The sequence below is a fragment of the Strigops habroptila genome, chromosome 7, assembly GCF_004027225.2.
Source record: "Strigops habroptila isolate Jane chromosome 7, bStrHab1.2.pri, whole genome shotgun sequence".
Classification (NCBI taxonomy): domain Eukaryota; kingdom Metazoa; phylum Chordata; class Aves; order Psittaciformes; family Psittacidae; genus Strigops; species Strigops habroptila.
Window position 1 is genome coordinate 36993636 of NC_044283.2, and position 24102 is coordinate 37017737.

General features: G+C 39.0%; 1 protein-coding gene across 5 annotated transcripts; it reads right to left on the minus strand.

The window, feature by feature from the left end:
* Nucleotides 1-1314: 1314 nt before the first annotated feature.
* Nucleotides 1315-22399, minus strand: NEIL3 (nei like DNA glycosylase 3). 5 transcript variants are annotated; one of them, XR_003992312.1, is made up of 11 exons: nt 22133-22399; nt 19910-20025; nt 17926-18060; nt 16664-16877; nt 15393-15467; nt 12697-12863; nt 8327-8496; nt 4832-5234; nt 2729-2903; nt 2234-2411; nt 1826-1912 (listed from the first exon to the last, which is right to left on the minus strand). XR_003992312.1 is itself a non-coding variant. In XM_030492639.1 (10 exons), exons 1-10 carry the CDS (start codon nt 22247-22249, stop codon nt 1736-1738), a joined length of 1707 nt encoding a protein of 568 aa, XP_030348499.1. In that variant the 5' UTR covers nt 22250-22399; the 3' UTR covers nt 1315-1735. The 5 variants fall into 5 exon arrangements, 4 of the variants coding, with proteins under 4 accessions (XP_030348499.1, XP_030348498.1, XP_030348500.1 ...); XM_030492639.1 differs by lacking the exon at nt 2234-2411 and having other exon boundaries at nt 1315-1912; nt 2729-2861; XM_030492638.1 differs by lacking the exon at nt 2234-2411 and having other exon boundaries at nt 1315-1912.
* Nucleotides 22400-24102: the final 1703 nt, after the last annotated feature.

Genomic DNA, 24102 nt, shown 5'->3' on the forward strand with positions numbered 1-24102 from the left:
CAATTATTTTATTTTAAACACTTTTCCTTAGTTTAAGCAGGATATACTGCTCATTTCAATCAAGAATTCAGATTTGGCATCCTCAGAGGGTAAATGCACTTTATATATCACTGCTCCACCGTCCCAGTTAACTTTTATATTGCTTATGCACTTCATTTTAAAAACCATACCAACTGTTATAGAAATGTAAGAACAGAAAAAGGAAAGTGATGGCAGTATCTAATAAAAGCAGTTAATCCTTTAAAACTTGTATGTGCTATACATTAATGGATATTCATGTCTTGTCTGGCTATTAAGATAAAAAAAGACATAGCAGCCCAACTGTTAATTTTTGAAGCGTCAAAGTTTGAAAAAGTTACTTAACTTCCAGCTTCAGTGAGATCCTAACATCTGGGGCTGGCAAGTGATCAAAAATGGCTGATAAAACTTCTGGTTTATTTCGCATGTTTAGCTGAACTACTGAAGATTTTTCCCTGTGCAAGCATGTACAATTTAAAAATAATCAAACACTATCACAGTAATCAGTTGTACAAATACAAGTGAGGAACTGGTTAGATAGGAGTTTTAAAGATTTAGGTGTATAAGCACAAGCTAGCAGTGACACAGCATTGTAACAAGAAGCATCATATAAAAAGATGGCAATGGAAAGGCAGTCTTCACAATGTGAAGTAGCTTGTTTTGTTCTCAGGTGGAGTTCTGTACACCACTATAAATAATAGGCTTCATGAAAGATATATATAGTCTTTGCAAAGAGGCCATTGAGCAACATAAGGATTATGGTTTCTACAATCTGATTAGAAAAGATTTCCTTCACATGAGGAATGTTTTAAAAGATTTCAGAGGTATCAAAGGCTACTGAAAAGAGGAAGAAAAAAGCCTCTGAATTTGTGTTGGTTAGGACAAGAAATCGGTTTCACTTGCACTATGGCATGGAAGATTTAAATTGGACTGAACTTCCACAAGTTTCTCAGGAAAATTAAGTAGTCCTTCCCCTCAAAATAAATAAAAAAAAAGGCAGTTACCTCTCAGAAATGACACAATTAATTCTGAGATATTTACCAAGAGGTATAATTTTATTGTGCATTACAGCTGGTTTGGGAAAAAAAAAAGTAGCAACTAGAATAAATTGTTAAGACCTGGATTTAAAATATGTAATTAAGAAAGCTGCGGAGTCATGTTATTAATTTTAGGGCAGTTTTCATCTTTGTTTTCCAAATCTAAGCAAGGTCACATATTCAACTATGGTAACATTTGAAGTGAACAGTCCATTGCTGTTTCATTTTAGGCTCTGAGTAAATAAAGCATGAAGGGGTATTAAAACAAGTGTATTTTTATTAACTTTTATTATTTTATTATGCTTACACTTACGAAAAATCTGCCACTTTAAAATACTAATTTAGATTAAAGTTATTGATTCTACAAATCACAAATGCTTCAAAGTACACAGTGCTGACAAACTTCAATGACATGTACATGAAAAAAGAAAACAGTTCCATTTTTAATTAGAAATATAACAGTATGTCACAATATATTGCAAGCTAGATGATTACTGCAAAATAGTATGCAGCACACAAGCAGTGTTTAATTTTTACAGGATTATGTAAAATTACTCTTTCCAGACCTGCAGTTCTTTATGTTGAAGCTCTTATACTAATTAAGCAGCAAATGGAAAAATGACTAGGCAAGTTGTACGTACTTAAGACATCCTGAGGAGCAGCTAACTATAACATTGACATCAAGGAATAAGCTGCATACCTGGCCTATTTTCTGCCCACTGGAAAAAGCCGCACTGTTTTTCCTTCCCAAGAGGGCACGCAAAGAAGTTCTTTCCATTATTGGGACCAATCTTCAAGACAGTCTTCATAACAGATCGTTTGCCATGGTTACAAAATGGAAAATCCAGATCAGCCCACTGCCAAAAGAAACAGGTTTAGGCACAGTTTTGGCGTATGTGATGGCTATGAATTCCTTGTTTTAAAATTAGCAATAGAAGCAGATCTACAGGGAGAGGCCCTAGAGGAAACTCTTCCTAGTAGTTAAAGTAGTTTTATCTCTTTTGTGATCACTGATTTTAGGTTTTTCTTTTAACATTAGCTGCAACTGCACACACTAACTGGTTTAACCTTAATTGATGCCAACACACAGTTTTCTTCAAATAAAGGCACAATAGTCATTACTGTCTGGAGTTCATCTGGTGGTAGGTGACTGAGTCAAACTCTTCTCGGTTACATACATTCACGGCAAGGAGCAATGGCCACCATTTGCAGCTAGGAAGGTCGGGTTAGGTATTAGTGCAGCAGTGGGAGCAGTTGCCCAGGCAGATTACAGAATCTTCATCCTTGGATATTGTCAAGATTTTGGCCAGACAGAAATGTGGCTGATTTCTAGATCTAGGGTTTGCCATAGTCCTCCTTCAAGCAAGAGGATGATCTGAACAAGTTGTATAAGTCCCTTCAAGCTGACATTTCTGTTATGCATCTATTTTACACCACTTGGAAGCAGATAAAGAACATTTGGACAAGCAGGTCCCTTCTCAGCAGTAAAAGTAACTAAAACTGTAAGTTTATAGCTACTATTATGCTTTCACCTTCAACTCAGTGTGCAAAAGTATTTAAAATTAACTCAAACTTTAAATGGATTGTATCTGTCCACAATTACAGATCACTGGGGCAAGAAGGCTACAGAACAAGTGCTTATGAGAAAACAGGCCCTGAAGTCTTAAACATACCTGAAAGTAGTCACACCGAGTTTCCCTGGGTAGAGGACAGGTATAAAACTGCCTGCCCTTGTTTTCTCCATCCTTTCTCACAACTCTGAGGCTGCAGAGCCGGCTGTGCTTGCTGCAGCGAGGATGGCCTGCACTTAATATACAAATATCATCGGTCAGATTAACTTGAGGTGTGCTGTAATGATAGGTTACAAAATGACACTGTGTAACGTTAAAGGTATTACCAGCCAAAGACTCTTCTCTTACCATTACAATAGCTCACTCAGGGTTCTTTTGCACACAATGACAGCCAGAAAACTTACTTTTCTAATGCACCCTATTGCTCCTTTAAAGCTGAATGATTGCTAGTAGTGAACAGACAAGACTGTGTACTTTTCTTGCAGGTATTACACCAGTTTTCCCCACCATTAGCCCATGTTTTGAATCATTTTAAAGTACTCTAATATACAAAACAAAATAAATATTACTACAGCTGTTATACTGACCAACCCAAATTCTGACATATTCTAAAAGAGTATCCTGCTGTCAGTGGGGAAAAAGACCAAGTAATTACTCCAGGTATTTGTATGCTTCCCAGAAAAGACTCCCACCCTTTTTACTAAAATGTTAGTAATGCTCCTGATCACATTCAGACAAGAAGTAATCCACCTGAGGGGGTGGAACAGTGTTCTTTGAATGGGATAAAGTTCCTTTCCTTCTTCCTCATGATTGAGATAGTCAGAGATTATCTGAATGCAATAAACAAGGCTTTGCTTAAAAACAGTAACATGAAAAAGATTAATAGTCTGAAATGTATCTTTCCAATGTGTGTATATAACAGAAAGGCCTGGGGGGTGAGAGGGATAAATAATTCATTCTTGTTATCAGCTTAGGAATTTCATGTTCTTTTATGTCTGGCAGATTGCAGTCCTGCAGACAGCAATAGTTTTCTTCCAATGCCTCATTGAAAAAAAAAAAAAAAAAAAAAAAAAAAAAAAAAAAAACAAAAACAAAAAAATAACCAACCCAAGATTTTTTGTTGGGTTTTGTTACAAGTGTTTGGTTTTGGTTTTCTGTTTGTTTTTGGTTGGTTGGTTTGAGGGTTTTTGGTTTGGGTTTTCTTTTAGTGTTTAAGTTGATTACTTGCTCTAACTACCTGTTACCATGATTGATACTGTCTTGTTTCTTTTTTGCACTCCTCTGTATTCTCAGTTATGCTGCCCACCTCCTCAGTTCTCTGTAGTGGTCTACTGAGACAGCAAGTAGAAAGTACATTCACACAGCCTAACCTGCCTAGCCACTGACATCCTGTTTCAAAACTGGTGCTTCAACAATGTAAGGAATAATTTCTGTATTTCAGAACAGACACATCACCAAGAAGTTTGTAGCATATCGTTAATATTTGACATTCACCCTGCATAATGTACCACTAAGTGATATCTATCTTGCAATCCCATTGCTGTTGTGTATGTCTGCCCAGCTTTTCCTTGACAACCCTAATAGGTTCTCACACTTCTCTTAACTAGGCAATGGATGTGTCTGAATAGGATTGTGTAAATAAAGTCAGGATGAGTAGAGCATTGAAGTAGTTACAGATAGGAAGGGAAGGAAAGTTAAGAGAAAATAGTGACGGGAGGTTCATTAAGGTACCTGAACAGAGTTTCATATCATGGGAAGAATTTTGAGAACTGCTAGTTGACGCATAACTTTAATTGGAATATATTCATTCAGCTACCTTCCTTTTGTCATCTTTCACAACGATTTCAATGATCTCTCTAAGCAGATAGCAACTACAGTGCTAAGATCAGACAACTCTTTAGGAAGAACTTGACCTATTAGAGATATACTGTCCTATCCCATAGGAATAGCTGAACTATGAACAGCTCTTTAGTTAAGAGCAGTACTGGCCAGATGACAAAATCAGGACTTTTCTAATGACAGCCTAGGTCATTCAGTGCTTTTGAAATCTGAGTGTAATTTTAGTTTCCCAAGAATAAGTTACCTCTGGCAGAAATCCACAACCAACAGTGTCTGAACCCAACAGCATAGTATTCCATTAATCTTCAGGGATAAAGTTGATCTTTGGGATTATAAAAAGACTTGTTTGCATTTTAGAATACATACCTGATTGCTCTATTATAGTGGAGAACTGAGGGTATATGATCAGTTTTCTGTTTCTTCTGTACGTGTTTGAAAGAGGGAGGTTGCTGACAGGAGGACAAAGCCATAGCAGTTTCATGTGTTGAGCTATCCTTGTCTGTGCTCCCCCATGACTGGTAGACATTGTTTTGTATGTGTCTACAATTGCTTTTTGGAGCAACACACTGAGAGTGTCCATTGGACATTTGGGTATCATTTCTCAGATCAGCTTTGTTACCAAGATCTGTTAAGACAAGAGTTGTAGTTCCAAATGCAGCTTTCCTATTGATCTTTATTTCTGTGCTGGGTTTTCTGAAGTCATTACAAGGGTACTTCACTAAGTTTATGTTAAAGGCTGCAGAATCTTCAACATTCTCTGTCTTTGGAACTAAGGGAAAATAAATTATTGGTTATAATTCATCTATGTAGAGTGATACATCCTATTTCTGATCTGTAGTCATAAGTCATCATACAGAGAGTGAAAGAGTAAATTTGCCATACCATCTTGAAAGATGTCAAAACCTGTCACAGATTGGATATAGTACCAAATTTCTTACAATAAAAAAAGCTCATGCACTTTTGGAGTCAAATACAGCATGTGTTTCAAGATAATATTAATGTTGTTCAAATAAGACCAGATGTGAATAGTAAAGCTATTGAAGAATTAACCATACAAAGTTAAATTTTACCTAAATACGGGTATTAAAATATTTAAATTTTCCAAAATAACCTTTTATAACCCCAGTACTAGGAGATGGCAGGGTATGGTATCTCCCAGCAGCAATACATTATCTAAAGCATTGTTTTACTGTTGACACAAAAAGGAACAAAAAGGATTAATTTGTTGGGTTTTCTAGTGCTTTCAGGGCTCACACCCTTTCCAAACATTGTACACATCCAAACTTACTGATCCCTTACTGTAAGAGGCTTTAGAAGCAAGCAGTTCAGACATTTACTTTTCATTTATTTTCTGATGTGAACAACAGTATGTTTCTTCACAGAATCAGAGACCCGTCTAGTGGGCAACAATCATTCCAAAAGAGTGGTCAGAATTTATTAATCCTACTTCAATAAATAAGGAGCCTGCAGGTAATCTTTCCAGAGAAAAGGGTGAAAAGATAAACTTTTATGGGGTCCCTATGTGCAATCTTGTAAAGTAGCTCTGAAACCATAGCGTTCAAGAACAGAGTCCTTTCTTTTCTACCATCTCCAGCGAGCGTCTCACTCCTACATCTTCCGTCCATACAAGGAAGAGGGAATGAAGCAGAAGAAAAATGGGTAGATAAGGCATACACGAGGGCACACTCTCTTCAAAGGCATTCTCACTCAGAAACAAAATAGGAATCCCTACTGTTCACTTTCAACACTACTTGTTTCCAGGCTCCTTCCATTTTGCCACTGCTGCACAGTGAAACATACTGGTTCCAGTGCATTCAGATTTGCTTAAGAAAGAATGGGAGCTTGGCCTCATGCTTAGCAAAGGAGCAAGGAATTGAGGTGTAGTGGTAAACAGTTATTTCTGTCTAGAAACTGAATTATTTTGGCTCTAAGGCCAGTAGCTAACTTTACATACCAAGTATTCTGTCCTCAAAAATTCAGCCTTTTCTGCTGATAGTAGTTAATTTAGAAAAAACAGACAAAAAAAAATCAACAAAGTAAGAAGGCAAGGAATCTTGAAGTGTGAAAAGAGAGAGGCAAACAAAACTATGTTAAAAAACAATCTCAAATACCTCTCCTATGATTCAAAAATAAGTTACTTCCTTAAAAAAGAAATTTCATAACAGTATTCCACCAAGTCTAATACATCTTCAAATTCCAGGCCTCTCTGCAGTATTGGTACACAGCTACACAAATGAAACTTAGAAGTACCAGAGAACAAACAGGATTTTGTTACAAAGCTTAAAATACAGCATTTGTACACATGCCATTATGTATTTTAAGGTCCAGCTGACACTATTAATTCCAGGATAAATGTTAGTTGGTAAATCTGAGTCCGTGGACAGATTAAAACTTTCAGGTTTCTGGCACTGATTTTGCAGGAGAATTATGCAAGATTAGCCTCTGCTGGCAACAACCATCCGGTAAGGCATGGAGACATACTTTTGTTGATTCCTGGCCTAAAGAAATGGACTTTAGCTAGTGTAAGATAAGAGTTTCACACACTCTATTCATAAAATGAATAACTAGAATGAAGTAATAATTTAAAAAAAACATTAGAACTTCTAAGAACCAAAATTAGTACCATAAAGTCACTTCTTCAGCAGCTGGGAATTTGGAGGCACTTTGGAAAGTATGGCTCAATTAAAGATCAATGTGACTTTTAATTCTGATTTCAGCATATATACTTTCAGTCATACAATTTAATTGAGTAAATTTTTAACAAGAGGTCCTGAAGCCCACATAAACCCACTAATTCTTCTCAGATACAAAATGCCTGTATATTGTTTACAAATATCTTTTCTTTCAGTTTTGTAGCACCAGAGATAGAAAAATTAAGAACTGTTAAGAATTGTAATATGCAGGTTTCAGCCATTTATCGAATAATCCACTAAATGTGAAATAAGTATTAGTTTTTCAGGTAGAAAAGTTTAGGTATGGAATTGTTATAGAATTAGCTTTATCCCTAAAAGCCACACACATGCACACTTCTAGGCTTTGTTTCTTGGAATGTATGTAGCAATTCAAAATGTTTTGGAGCAACAGTCTTGATGCAGATAACTTCCTCTAAATCCCTCCCTCACTTTTTTCTGCAGAAAGTGCAACAGAATACAAAGCTCCTCTTCACACAGAAAACAGGTCTCAGTGGAAAGTCTGTCCATAGCCTCACTCATCCCGTCTTAATATCCAAAATTTCTATACAGAAGTCTGGAGAGAAGTCAGCATGTTACTCATCCCATCTTCCCACCCCTTTCTAGGTCTCATTCATAGCTGTTTCTGCCCACCAGATCTAGATAGCAACATTAAAAGCTCCAGCAAGAGACAAACAACAAATTTAGGTAAGAAGTCCCAAATCATCCTTACTCTGAACTTGGAGGAAAAACCTAGCTCCTGAGAAACCTGATATCCTTCTGGAAAGGGTACCAAAATATACTGCTTTTGTTCACATGACAATGATAATTGCTTTTCTGCCCCTGGAGATTTCTCTGCAATATGCTGCAATCTTCTAATGAATTTAAGTAGAGTTGAGAGAATGGAGTTTTGTCTCACTCTTTGCCCCTGTAAAAACAAGGGGTCAGTGCAGAGGCTTGTCTGTAGAATCCCACCCAAACAGAAAGTAGGAAGACAAGCTCTTTTAGGCTTTAAGACAAGACAGTTTCCATGATTGTCTGTGTAAGATTTCCCCAAAATCTGAATTTAAGTTAGCTAAATTTAATTACATTAATAGGATTCATAATAAGACACTTCCACAGTTCTAAAAACTGCATCAAAACCAAATCCTCCCCCCTTTCGCAGTACAGATTCCACACAACCTTTCAATACCTTCAGGCCTTGAAGTCAAACAGGCATCACAAATTTCAGCAGAAGGCTTGTTTATTAGGGTACAGCGCATGCACGTCCATTCCTCTTCAGATTTCCGAGCTACATCTTCATTAGAACATGACCCTCTGCCATATGCCCAGCCAATTAGGCTATTTCTAGTTGGCAGTTTGCTGTAAAACAAAAGAATGGTGTTAGTCTTTCTGACATTTCTTCTACAAATTGTCTTATACCACTACGTGCAGGGAGGCACAGGGCTGGAGAACAAGTAATACACGGTGTTATCCCTGCCTGTCATAGCTCGGACAGTATGTCATGGTTAGAGTTCGATTTTATTTTTTTTTCATTACGTCAAGGGCAAATCTTTCCCGATGCTGCATTAGTAATACAAATATTTAAACCATAGATTCATAGAAGGGTTTGGGTTGGAAAGGACCTTAAGATCATCTAGTTCCAACCCCCTGCCATGGACAGGGACACCTCACATTAGACCATGTCACCCGAGACTCTGTCTAACCTGGCCTTGAACACTGCCAGGGATGGATGCACTTCTCTGGGCAACCTATTCCAGTGCCTGACCACCCTCACAGTAAAGAACTTACTTATATCTAACCTAAATCTCCCATGTTTAAGTTTAAACCCATTACTCCTTGTTCTGTTGCTACAGTCCCTGGTGAAGAATCCCTCTCTGGCAGCCTTGTAGGCCCCCTTCTGACACTGGAAGGCTGCTATGAGGTCTCCACACAGCCTTCTCTTCTCCAGGCTGAACAGCCCCAACTCTCTCAGCCTGTCTTCATACGGGAGGTGCTTCAGCCCCCTGATCATCCTCACGGCCCTCCTCCGGACTTGCTCTAAGAGCTCCATTTCCATCTTATGTTGAGGACACCAGAACTGCACACAGTACTCCGAGTGAAATCTCACAAGAGCAGAGTAGAGGGGCAGGATCACCTCCTTCAACCTGCTGGTCACGCTTCTTTTGATGCAGCCCAGGATACGGATGGCTTTCTGGGTGCGAGCGCACACTGAAGCCGGTTCATGTTCAGTTTCTCATCAACCAACACCCCCAAGTCCTTCTCCACAGGGCTGGTTTGAATCTCTTCTCCGCCCAACCTTTAGCTGTCTCTGGGATTGCCCCGACCCAGGTGCAGGACCTTGCACTTGGCTTGGTTGAACCTCATAAGGTTGGCATTGGCCCACCTCACAAGCGTGTCAAGGTCCCTCTGGATGGCATCCCTTCCCTCCAGCATATCAACTGAACCACACAGCTTGGTGTCGTTGGCAAACTTGCTGAGGGTGCATTCAATCCCACTGTCCATGTCGCTGACAAAGATGTTGAACAAGGTCAGTCCCAACACTGATCCCTGAGGGACACCACTCATCACTGGTCTCCATGTGGACATTGAGCCGTTGACTGCAGCTTTGTGTGTACAGCCATCCAGCCAATTCACTATCCAGTGGGTGGGTCCATCCATCAAATCCATGCCTCTCCAATTTAGAGACAAGGATGATGTCGTGCAGGACAGTGTCAAATGAAAATGGACAGAAAGTTAATCATTAACTGATGTACTCTCCAGCACAATGCCCGAGCTTCTCAAACTCCCCACCGTTTTCAGGTATTGCAGCAAGAAACCTGGCTAGAAAGGGAGACTGTTTCAGTACTTTTCTCTCATCTCTTGTATAGAACGCTCATGAACAAATGCATTACTGGATAAAGAACTGTTCAGAAGCTAAACTACAGAAAGTCACACAACCTAGCAAACAAATAGTTTTGCTCTCATTTAAATGGTACCCATTAGACCACTTTGTTATTGTAACAGCCAACAGAACTTAAAACCTTAAAAGTTAGAAAGTCTAGAAAGTCTTTCTTGTATGTCACCATTTGCTAGAAAGACTTTTAACCTTTTAGGAGTCTGCTCAGAATGAAGTATCTTCTTTTTTGTTGTTAGTGGTGGTTTTGTGGGGTTTTTTCTCCTGATCAGGAGGAGTTCAGGAATGTCCTAGCTGTGACTAGTAAGCCAAATCTGTACTCCAGACACTTCTATAGATTTAATTTTATGTATTTTTCTGTAAATTATAACACTTCCTATGGCAATACACTGATATAGAATCATAGTTACTATTTTACAGTCACTGCATTTTGTCATAGTATATCCAAACATTGTTAGCACAGTAAATATAACTTGAACTTACCTGTTCAGGAAGATATATGTAAGCTTTTCCATACTATGGTTGATAAGTTTTCATGGAATTATGCGCTTTTGGGAGGCTTCTTTTTAATTGTAAGAATTTAAGCGCTTAAGTTCATAATGCAAATGCCGTACTTTGGAATTGCTGTGACACTCCTTAGACCTATCACTTATTCTGTAATTATCAGTCTCCTTAACAGCCTACATGTCTAAGATAATGGGAGGGATATCCACTACCTACCACACATCTCCCATAACAGGAAAACTAAGGAGGGTAATGAGAACTGCTGACATACCAGAGATCCTGTGCTGTCAAGAGGCTAAAGCAGACATTACAGTATCATTCACCAAAATACTGTGGCTAGATAACAAAACAGCTGAAGTGGAAGTGTGAAAAATGGGTATTTTTACATTATTAGATCAGATGTTTATTCAGCTACCAACAATGCGTTACTAGACTGAATACGTTTAGCATGTCATGTTTTGAAGTTTAATTCCATGTCGTCCTTCCACTCTGACCACAGTGTCATCCTGCCACCCTTGTCCCCATTTTGGAACATGAAATATGAGGGTGGTGTTTTTAAGATTCAAGGTACATTTGGATTTGATGAGGTATAAGCTTATAACGGGTATTTTCTTCATTTTTTTTTTTTCAATTGAGCAAAATCATAAGCTACTTGATTTGATCCAAGAACCACTGGGTTAAATTCTACAGTTTATGATCTGTAGCAAGTCAGTTTGATCACACAGGTTCCTTTCAGTCTTCAAAGGTTAAAAGCTTGAAATGGTAGATAAACTGCTTAAGCTACATGTACTTTTATTTGGTAACAGTTACTGCACAACAGAAAACGGAGCAGTAGAACACAAAGAGCTGACCATTAGGATGAGGACAGCACAAGAAACAACCTTTTCACTTTATAGCTACCATTGTTAAGTTTTTCAGTGAAATATACCACTGTTTAACTATTTGTTAAAAAAACCCCAAAGAAACACCACCACCACAAACAACAAAAACCCAAACCACTACTTGTTCTAGAACAGAGAGAAAGAGATCTTTTTTTTAACTTGCATCATTTTCTAGTTTTCTGACGCAACGGAACACTGCTGTCTTCCCACCCTTCTGCAAAACATTGCTCATTATTGCATTCTGAAAATACAGCAGGTTGGGGTTATCAGCATGTGAAATATTTATCTTCCAAGCTGGAATTTTCTACTCAAAGGCAATTTTTAAGCTTTAACCAAAATCCCTTCAGCCATCTGAATCTTCAAAGTAGGTTGGAGGTGGGAGAGGGATTTGTATGTTCTGTAAATCTTATCTAAAATATATATACACACACACACATACACACGCACACTACTTGCAAAGCAAAGCAGTGGCTTTTATTAGATTGACAAAGCTCAGTGTAAAAAGGCAAGATTCTGAAACCTCAAATGAAAATTTTCAAGAATAACTTGGGTATAAGAGTGCAAATAAGGTGCTTTTGGAACTTTTACCCTCTGACCCTTTGTGATATCAAATGCATTTTGTGTGCTCCTAAAATAAAAGAAGGAAATCCACTGCTTCCACAATTTATGTGGAACTGAAGGCATCCCTGTGGCACACCTGTAGTAAAAGCTTTCCAAATACAATAAGGAAGAAGAAAAAAAAACAACCACCAAAAAAGTCCTAAGCCTTACGATCTTTGCTGTGCTCTGAATTTACTAAAGTTTTAGTTATCCTCGGCCAGAACAAAATTCCACAGATGCATGATCATCTAGATATTCCAGTACTGAAGGGGATATCCTATGAAAAGAAATAGAGACAAAAAAATCCCACCTTATGCCATTCAACTCAGTTGTGCATAAGCATCCAAGCCTATTATGTTGATAACGCCAAGAAAAGGGGCAGTTTTTCCAGCAGCAGTGAGTAATTATGAGTACTCTGAATTGTTTTATCATTCCTACATTCAAGTAACAACCATTTCATAACATATGGGGACTTTGAAAGAAAAGTATGAAAGAATTGAAGCTTTTAACCATTTCTAAATGCCAATGGCCAAAACATTTTTCTTTCACAAAGTCAAGGATAGCAGATATAAAATGCACAAGTATCTATTCTATTTGAGAAGTGATGTACTGTTACTTAACAGCTCTTCAAGGTGCTTAAGCACTTTGATGCTTAAAAGTGTTACAAAGTTACCAGCATACCTTAAATTGACACACTCAGGATCTGCCTTTTGGCACTGAGAGCAGAAGTAAGTCATCCTGTTGTTCTCTCCTAAACGGCACACGGAGATCTTCCCATTGCACTGAGCACAGGTTGGGCGCTTGTATACCTTGTAGTGTTTGTAGAGTGGACACCCAGTTTTGCAGCACTAAACCAGAATATGTTTAAAACTCAAGTTAGAGATCAAATATAAATTTGATATCAGTCCTTCTACACTTCAACTGAAGCTAAAATAAAACAAGCCAAAACCAAATCCAAGTAAACTGACAGTTCAATGACTACATAAATATACTTAAGGCACATTCACAAGAGCTATCATCTGTATTTCATATTCTTTTATGAAAAGAATGTACTTTAAATCAGGTGTAACATTGACTGGAATTCTCCACATGGAATACATGCTAGGAACTCCTTGAGTTCAGCTGGACCAGCTTGTTTGATTTAGACATCTTTGACCCGGCACCTGCAGGAGTGTTCTTAATGAGCTGATAAGCTCTAGTCAATGCAGCATCCAAAACAAAATTAAACCAAACATAAGCCACAAAACCAACACCACCTTCCCTTACCCCAAAAAGAGCCAAAACCGCACCACAGAGCCAGCTCAGACCTGATGCTACAATGTGGGTTGATCAGCCTTCTCAAAACCTAAAGAGCCGCACAATGCAGGAGTACTGCGTTTCTGCAGTATTTCTGCAGGAGTTGGGTAGCACCCAGTAAGGCTGCTCAGCTTCAATCTTAGCCCTGGCTATGCCAGACAAGCTGCCTCATGAACAGCCACTTGGCACTATGGTAAGCTCCCTAGATCCTGGAAGAAAGTCCTATTAAATTAAGTATAGTACAAGCCCAAAGGGCACAGTGACCTAGAGAGCCTCCAGAGGGCTGACAAGCAGGTACATTTCATGAGACAGCTCACATGGCATCAGCATAGACATACCTCAGCTAAAACTGGCAGAGAAACAACAATAAAACCAAAAACAAATAAGAAAAGCCCAGTTGAGTTGCAGCCAACTCTGCAGAGCCACACGAGTTTCTGCACTACAATTGCAGTTCAAACAATACTACAGCTGGCCCAGCAATACCAGCCCAGCTCTGGCAGGGCTCAATAGCTCTAGCTCCATGATGCATGATGACCCTTGAGTTCTCCCCAGATACAGGGGTCTTTGAGCACAGCGTATTTGCTTCTGCTGTGCTCTTGAATAAGCCTCACTGACTGAGAATACTTTCACTGGTACAATGTAGTAATTCAATCAGAAGGAATTACTAATGTATAGTTACATTAATATTCACAAGCAGTTTGCTTTCTCCCCAAGATTTCTCACAAGGTTTACAGCTAGTTTCTTATTAGCAGTTTTCTCCCATCCAGTTATTTGAAAAACAAACAAAAGCAACAGTTTTTCACACAAACAAGATTCCTCATCTTTGCATCTGTAAGGTGTTACTACAAACAATATAGTAGGATTATACAAACATTCTGTAACAGTCTATAAAAAATGATCATGCACTACCCCTTGTATTTACCTATTTCCACTGGTTTTATCTTAAAGAGACTTGGGGGAGAGTGACTGTCCTTTTTAAGCACTTGACTGGTGAATACTTGCTAAGTATAGGTTATAAAAGTTTTGAAAATGGCTAATGTGAGCTACAGAAAGTTTAATGTGTTTGTTTACTGTCAGTCTAAAAGACTGTGACACATTTAAATTTCCTAGTACAATAGCTGTTGCAGAACTGGATGTTATCTCTTTACTGTCAGACTTCAGTGAAGCCTGGAGAATGAAAAGATTTGCCTAGCCAACAGACTAAACTACTCTTCAGTAGGTTGGGGAAAGCAGGCATTTACGCAGACTATTAAAAGAATTATGTTTTTAGCCTTTATGATTGAAAGATGGTATTAGGTAAGTCAGGTGCTCTCCTCCTAGCCTACCAAAAAAAAAAAATGTTTAGCAGCACTAGCTCCTTGCCTTTCATGAATACCAAGATAAACAGATGAGAATTTCACTGCTCCTTTTCATTTCTCTGCATGCAGCTTAAAGAAGAAAAACATACAAGAATTCTGTCAAATTCTCTCTGCTATTTTGGAAAGCTAAAGAGCAACCAGGATGGAAGAAATTAAATCCTACTGAAGTTGTGGCAGTAGGGAGAAGCTGGAATTTATTTCACTTTAGCAACCAAAAACATTGCTTCAGTTAGGAGGAAAAGAAGAAAAAGTTGTTGGAAGTTATAATCTGTTCACTCAAATAAATATACTTGCTATTGCAAGTTTCATAAAGGAAGCTACATGAATTACCTCCATACTTCCCTGGGGCAGACTTTAGTTCCCAGTTTGAAGAGTGACTTTTATGTTCTCTTACAAGTAAGTGTGTGCTTAACCTACAGCAAGTCTGACATGTTCAGAGCAGCATTACAGCACATGCATAGTGAAACTGAACTGGCCCTTAGGCAGCATCTGTCAAACTCTTCTGCTGCAACTGGGCCAAGCTATGCACATTCTTACAGTCTGGACTCCCCCACCTTTCCATCATTTGACAATTCACAATTAATATAGAGCACACAAACCAACATTCCTGTTCATGAGAACACTTGTCCTGATGCATCTTTTGACTGTTTTAACTAGATGATCACATACAGCTAATGTGCTGGAGTCAAGTTTTGGAGGTTTCTCATAAACATGTGCCAATACCTTATAAAAAAGCAGGGTAAAATCACGTGTCATTTTCACTAAGTGACGTATATGCTCATCTGTCAGTTGGCAAACCTGTAAGTAAGACAAAAATTATTTTTAGAATATTACAACGCCAAGGGACAACAGCAGAAGACCTATAATGCAGGGGCACCTTGAACACCTTCAGCTGATGTGGAACTGTGTTGCCTCCTGTTGTGGTAATTCTTTGACTTCACATTGATATATATCATCTCAGTAAAAATGTATGTTTTCACATTCTATACTATAGAAACTTACTGTGTAAATACCAAGCAATGTACTTTACGTCACGTTTTGTGACACAAAACATTAGGTAAAAGTTTCAGCTGTCTTCCTCTGTACTGACCTAAGAGTTCCTGATCACAGGAATCATGTGAAGTTAACCACTCTTAGTTGCCTCTTAATTTACTCATGGATTATGATACAAGCTATCTATCATCAGAGGCTCTTTTCTGCAAGAGATCTTCAGGAAAAATATTTGAGCCAAAGGCATCACAATTAGAGAGATATATCAACCCAATTTTTGTTAAGAAATCACATTTTTCTTTCCTTTGCCAGTTCACATTGCAGATACAATTAAAATCCTGACTGATCCTATGAAAAGCTTTCAAAATATTATGTATATAAAGCTTTTCAGTTACTATCTTCACCAGCTTTTCTTTACATTTTATGTAATGTCAATCTGTTTTGTAAACATTGGGCTTCTTTTCAAACAAACTTTGGAGACCCATGCTTAAGGATCTTAACCAAGAAAGAATGTTGAACAATGGTAGAAAAGTAAATGATGCCAGCTAGCAAGACAGGAAGTGGAAGAAACAGCAGCAAAAATAATCAGCTCTACCACATAAACTATTTTGGCTAGCAACTGAACAAAGAAAACCTAAGCACTTTTCACTTTATTTATAGGCTGACGATTTAATGGTAGCACAACAGGATGCCAGACAAAGTCAGGATTTTAAAGTTAAATTAATTCCCTGCTAAGGAGAGGTTTCAAGATGTAAGAGAGAAGGCTTAGCCCTGCAAAATATGTCCACTCTGTGAAGCAGGAGTAGCAGCAACAGTTTCCAAGAAATGCTATTACAAACGTCTCCAGTTATAATGTTAAAACATTAATTTAGTGTCTTAGAATAACTTGAGAAATGATATATGATAAAACCAAGGTAAGAAGATGACAAAATGTTATATAAATATGTAAGTACATTCTTAATACTTTGGTGTCGTTAAAACCAATCTTGTGACATTTCACCCACCTGAACAGCTGGATGAAGACCACTGTCAAACAGTGCTTCATTTTTTATTATATTTCCCACTCCAGGTAATACTGCTTGATCCAGTAACACATCACACAACATGAGGGTTTTGTGCTGCTTAATCTCACTTTCTGCTCTTAGGAAACTAAATTTTGGAGAACAGACATCTAAGCTTTCCATCATTCTCACTTTCCTCTCACTCTCAGCTGCATTTCTGGAAGAGAATAATACATGAAGATTTATTTTTATTTTAATTATATGCTAACATAGCAGTATGATTTTAAAAACAATACATGAAAGTAATAATAATAGAACATTATATGCAGGTAGCAGAAACCTTGCAAATACCAGTGACAGGAAGAGGCACAGAAATTACATTAACCACCCCTCCCAGAAACAGGTAAGTGATACATGTAAGGAACATGCATCTGATTCAACATACAAGAACGCACTCTCATTTTGTTCATATTAGTTTGAAAAATAATTGCCAGATCCTTATTTTAAAACTACTTCCAACATGGAAAGACCATGCATCTGGACCATCAAACATAACTGACTGTATGGTTACATGGTCCAATAGCTCCAATAAGTCAATAAAAGATAATAGCTTCTTAAACCTTGACTTTACTAGGTTACATATAGTTGCTTGAAAATAATACAGTACTAGAAGTCTCAGGCTTACACAAGCTTTTGTTTTGTAACATTAAATATGCATATATATGTTACTTGAATTTACATGCTGCTTTTCTCCAAAGAGCCTTAAATGCTTTAAAATCAAGCTTGCTATTATTTTTATTAGCAGTGAGAAGCATAACGCTGATGGTCAAAAACGTGCACTTAATGTAAATTAGAACAATTATATCAATTTGCTTCCAAAAAGAAAGCAAACATAAACACACACCCTTGAAGCATAAAATCTGAAACCAGTAATTAACAAAGGTGCTTGTTCTTGTTAAGGAATTGAGACTTGCATGGAAATTAAAGGAGCAATGGGGTTCAGCATTCAGATCTAAGAACGGAATTGTATCCAACTTCCATTTGCAGTCTTGATGCTATTGCATAGAACTACTTTAGCTGTATGTAAACTCTGATACAAAAGTAGCAAAATTAAATTACCATACCAATATTTAGAAAGCTTTGTTTCTTTGTGTCTATGGTGGTATCCGAGCACTTAATTTTGAGTGTGATTTTTCACTATGTTCTTAAAAGAACGTTGTAAAAATAAACCAAACTGTGTTTAATTTGGTTAGTTTTTGCTTTACCTATACTCTACTGTCACCTCGAAAAAACAAACAGTATCCTCTGTAAGCTGTATCTCCAAAACTGGTAGTGCTGCATTTCTGTTTTTGCTTCCATTGGGATTAATGCACATGGAACCGTTCATACCGAAGTGAATCCTTGGAGAGAAAAGAGAGTTCTTACAGGTATTTTATTTTAACAATGTTTCCAAGCATTACACTAGTGTATGTTTTGAAGTAATAAACTATTCTTACCTAACCAAGTCAGTATGTATGTACATTTATTCTAGTCATTAAGAGGAACACAGCAACAAACTACTTGCTTACATAATGCTCGATTCCCAGAGAAAAACCTCCCCAAGTCAAAACTACTCCAAAACATAGCAGTTTTCCAGTGGTCTTCAAAATTCACTAAACAGAAGCCAAAACTGATCATTAAGTAACACACTTTTCTGGTGTATCACACTCAGAATTTTTTCTGCTTGACTTGCTGGTCTTCCAACACAGGTTCTTAAGTCCCCAAGGAGGCTGAAGGAAATGAGGCTACTCTACCAGAAAATTTTCTGTTAAATCAGGCAGAAGTTACCCGGTATGAAAGGAAAGATTTCAGTTCCCATATTGCCAACACTTTTATCATATCAAAGCTACTTCCAATAATACCATAAACAAAGTAATTAACATCTGCCATATGTTGTTTTCTGCTTTCTTTGCCTACAACCAAGGCAAAACCTGCAGGTCAATTAAAAATTAATAAAAGAAAGAAACTGAAAAATGCACAGATGGCAAAGGAGTCGAACAGACTCTTTCAAGCATTCTTTTTACAGATCACTAATGCTTTAAGAGGTCTTGCATCTTATGATATATATACTAGGAGCTAGTATATTTGAGCAAAGGACAAGTTTGACTATGGCCTCATGCATTTTATTTATTACAAATTCACCTGGTACACCCAAGTCCTAAAAACCCATAAGACATACATTGTATATGAGAAAACAAGGATTATTTTGTAGCTACAAAAAGATTTAACAGATTTAGAAAGATTAGAATTATGTTGCAAGTAGAAGGGTAAAAGAAAAGCCTTAAATGGAAGTCTTACCTTTTAAATATAAGGGTCTGCTTATGTATTCTGTACTAATTATCATAAAGAATGAGAGGGGATTTTTTTTCATAATCCATTATACTGTGCATTTGGTAAGATTTATTTTTAGTTGACTTTGCATTACAGAAACATATTGAAGTAGAAAAAGTAATCTAGTTGATTTCAAGTACAACCCTGCTGGCTAGTACAAGATGTCCAAGGGGTTGAAGCATATGACAAAATCCCAAACATGCTAACAAACTCGTAGTGAGCTCTGCAAAGCATGAACAAACAATGACTTGGCAGTTTTAACATTTATGGAGATAGCTTCACTAGAAAGTTAAGGTACACTTATGTTACCAAAACCATTCACCTTCCAAATTTCAAAACACAGTTCCAAACCAAGGAGATTGTTGAAAGAAAGCAAGCAAGAAAGCAAGCATATACATATACATACTGAATACTAAGTTGGGTTTGGGGTTTGGGTTTGTTTTTTTTCTTTTCCACATGAGTTTATTAATGATTCAATTGCTCTGATAAAAGTTAAGTACAGAATTTAAGCCTAAAGGAAAGTTAAAAGGACTTGCAAGTACAGTTTGTAGCAGAAGACATTAACTAACTGTAACTTCATGCACTTCTCTGAGTTTTGTCCTTAGAAAATGCAATTTCCTGCTTGAAACGATGCATTTCAGGGACTAACTGTCCTTTTCAGACACCGTTACATGGAATCTTAGATAACAATAAAGCAGTACATTATCTGAAAATGTAAGTGGCTATATCCAGTATTTCCAGCATTGCAGAGAGAAGACTGCAGATAAGTTTCTCCATAACACTAACTTTCAAATCTCTGAAACTGACATTAGCAAGAATAAGATGACCCATTAACACATACAGTCTGAACGCACTGAAAGTCTTTTTCTCTCCTCTTACCTCAAAGCTTTCTGACCAAAATACATAAAAAGTTCCTTTCCCAATGTCTCCACACCCCTGTAAACATGTCCAACAAGAAAATCATGACCAGAGGTTCTCTCCTCACTTGCAGCAGTCTAAAAATGAGTATACACACAGAGATTAAAATAGAATTTATACTGCTTTGATTCTAGCATCAGCACACATTCAGCAACTAGCTGATTTTTCCAACTTGAACAACATTAGATCTTTTCTCCTTAAGCAGCTCTACAAAAGCCCATGAGAATGAGAACCTAGGAAGCAGAGAGTCACTATTGCTAATACTATTCCAACTCAGCTCATTCTCTTCTGAATTGAAACAATACATCTTTCTATCAGGGAATTTTATGCCTTTTCCTTCAAGTAATGAATTTACAGTAAGAGTTTGAGGCTGATGTAAATTAAACAGGTATAGTTCAAATACTAAATACTTCTCAGCATCAGTTCTGCCATTTGCAGACCTACATCCTTCTCCAAATGCCTCCTGCTGGAGTTTCTACCCATGCTAATATGCTTTCAGTGTTTCACATGGGGCAATACATGTTACAGAAAAGCTTCCACTGAGCCCACAGAGATATTTCTTTCTTCCTACTAGTTTAACGTCTATTCTCAGATGATGTTGAACAGTAGGTGGGACACTATGAGAGGACAAGAAGAAGATAATTGTGAGATGGAAACAATGATCTTTTCTTGCATAGCACATGAAGCTCCACTGAAAGTATAAGGGACAACTACAGATTATCTCGCCAAGCACTGGCTCAAAGCAGGACTGTCTTCGGTGAGGCAGTCTTGGGCATTGTCCAGTCAACTTCAGAGTGGCTCTAGGAATAGATGCTTCTCTGTTGGCCCCTTGTTCCAAAGCTTGTATTAGGAATTTTTTTCCACCACAACTTAATCTGAAATTCTCCTATAGTCACTTGCATCTGCAGTCTCTAGCCCCACTGTGCACCTCTGACAAGAGTCTGGCCCTGTCTCCTCCGCATCCTCCATTTCGGTAGCTGGAGAGAACAGTAAAACCCAATTCTATCAGCTTCTTGCGCACCATGTGCTTCAGCCAGCTAATCATACCAAAGGCCTCACTCTAGCATGTTACTACCTTTTTCCTGGGGAGTTGAAAACTGGGCATTGTAATCCAGCTGGAGCCTTGCATGTGCTGAACAGAGGTAAGAATCAGTCCTCAGCCTGCTGGCTACACTGTCATTAGCACAGCCCAGTACAGGGCTGGCTTGGAGGGGCATGCCAGTGACTTGGACTCAGCTGGTCTAGGACCTTTGGTCTTTTTTTTCTGTGGAGCTGTTTTCCACCTGACCAGCAGCCAGGCCTGTGCCTCTGCAGGACATCGTTCTGTTCCAAGTGCAGGACTCTGCAAGTCCTGCAAATACTGAGCCTCTGAAGGTGCCCATGACAAGGAGCGCCTTGAGGTCCCCAGAAGGTCCGCTTAGCCCCTGCTGAATCCTGTAGCCAGTATCTCCAATGCCATGGGAGCCCTAACTGCAAGACAGATGTGTACCAACATTACATACTGTGTGCACTGAGAGCAGGAGCCACGTTTATTTAAATAGTTGGTCTAATTAAAATTATTTTTTAAAACATAGACATAGAAGTAAATCATCCCTCTCTGCAGGCCAACATGTACCTCCTCCACCACATGTCATTCAGACTTGTGAAGACTTATGAGAAAAATTAAAATTAGTAACTGCTACTATAATTTTCCCTCTATTGTAGGTTTCCTGACACTAAATGATACTTAAAATTTATCCTAAGTGAATAAGGGTAATTCTAAAACCTTTCCCCCACTACTTCCAAAAACCCTTGTTTGTACAGCTTAGTCATCCCCTTACACAACCGACCTGCTACAGCTTATTTGTTATGGTGATGACACGAGTATTTTAAATTTAAAATAAGAATAAAGGCGGTACCCACGGACGAACCCCCAGCCGAGGGCAGCCGGGGTGCAGGAGCCCTGCCGCAGCCGGTGGGCAAGAGGGGCGGTCATATCGGCCGCACCAGCCACCCTGCTCCGTGCTCCGGCCCCGCGTTCTCGCCCCCCACCGACTCCTGACTGCTCCCAGACTTAGCTCCTCTCCCCCAGCGTTCACCACTGCGTACACCCGGGGGCTCAAGCTCTGCGGTCCCAGCCCGGCCCGGCGCTGCCCCTGAAGGGAGGCTCCTCTCCCTCACCCCCGGCCCGGCCCGGACCCTCACCGCGCCGCAGGCTCCGGCTGCCAGAGCGCTGCCCCGCGCGCTCCGCACCGCCTGGCCCCGCCGCACGCGCGCCCGCAGCCTCTCCCCATGGAGCGTGCAGCCCGGGCCCTCCACCATGGCCGCAGGGAACCGCTCACGCGCCGCCCGCCTCTTCCTTCAAATCTGCCGCTCGCTTGGGGGCGGTGCTGCCGCGCCGGGCCCGCCTCCGCCCGGGTGAGCGCTGGGCCGGTACCGCGGGGAAGCTGGGAACGCTCACGGTCCCTGGGGAGTTCAGGCCCAGACTGACAGCAGGAAGCCCCGCCCTGACGGGCTCCGCGGGCAGGCGGGGCGCGGCCGCGGGGCTGGGGGGAGGTGGTCGGTGACGGGTATGGCGGCCGCTGCAGGCCCAGGAGAGGACAACGAGTTGGGCCCCGCCTAACTCGCTGTGTGGTTCTTTTCCAGTGCTGGCCCACTGGTGTTGGTGTTTTAAGCTTAGACGGCCCTTTGCATGGACGCGAACGTTAATCAAAGAGCTTTGCTTCGTGAGACCCTGCAGGGAAGGCACGGTATATCCTCTTAATTTTGTTCTTAAGTGTGAATTTCTAATGTCCTCCAATACCCAATTAGCTATCACAGGCTTCTTGGTCTTGTCTAAACTACTCTTCAAGTACACCTTCTTTCAAGACTTATTTAATGCACAACTGGAAGTTTCAGCCTGATAAAGTCAGTATTTAACAGGTTTTTGCACTCAGTTCACGTTTCCACAAGGTTAATGCTTCCTTTCCTACTGCATTTGAAGTAAGAATGGACATCATAAACTGCACAAGCTCTTAACAAAATTGAGGGAACTCGCATTTTGAGGTAGAACATTAGATGCCATTTCGTGATGTCCACCTCATGAGGCATACTCAAAATCTGTCAACTAGTAGTATTTCTTATATAAACAGTGCATATCCACTATTATCTGGGTTCAATCAAAATGCATTTATTCCTAAAAGGATAAATTTCCTTTTTCTCTGAAAGGAAGTGACTATATGAGGTTAAAGTAATTATGTTTGTTGAAATAAAACTCTGAATGCAGGTGTGCTACCAATGTTAGAGTATGCTACCCTTTGTTACAAAAGCCTTTTTTCTTTTTCGCAGTGATGTTTTTGCTGTGATCATTCTAGATCAAAACAAGAAGGCAATCGTTAGCCAGAGAATTAAGCTCACTTGTCAGAGAGCAGAAATCACCAATGTTCCAATATGGTATGTGAAACTCAGACTGATTTTTCTGCTGCCCTTGAGTCCTGCCTTACTGTTCTTCCAATGCAGTTAGAAGTCGATGCATAACTTGAGTTTCTATATTTATATGTAGGCACCTTAAAAGTACAGACATTAACAATTTCTGTTACTTGACTATCAAGTGTGATGTTTCTCATTATAAGGTATTTTATAACTGGATATTTTTCAGTAGATGGTTTGTGCAGTGTGTTACAGCAGATTGGGTTTTCAATTCCACATCTAATTCTGCAGGTGCATCAGAAGCTCCAATACTAACCGCTTATGGTTCTCTAGCCCTTTATCCACTCATGTAAACAATGAATTTTAACTAGAGATTCCACAGTAACTCACATTTTGTATGCACTTTTACCCCTCTAAAAGTTGATTTGCAGGTACACGCAAACTGTTACTGGTAAGCTTTATATTATAGCGGTTGGTGGTGGTTGGTAAACATTTGTGCGTTTGCTTTAAGAAAAGCATGTAAGAATACATTTGCAACAAAAAGAAGAGAGGAAATAGCACTGTAAGAGACATGAGTCTGACTGTTTTACACTTTGAAACAAATGCTCAATGCTGAACTCGAAATCAGGATATTTTTAGGTAGAAGTGCCTAAAAGAGAGCAACTGAATGAGGAACAGTTGTTGGCCAGAATTGTTGCTGATACAGTTTTTTTAATGATATAGTATTACAGCCAAGACAAAAATACGCAACTTTGTGTTTTATAGTG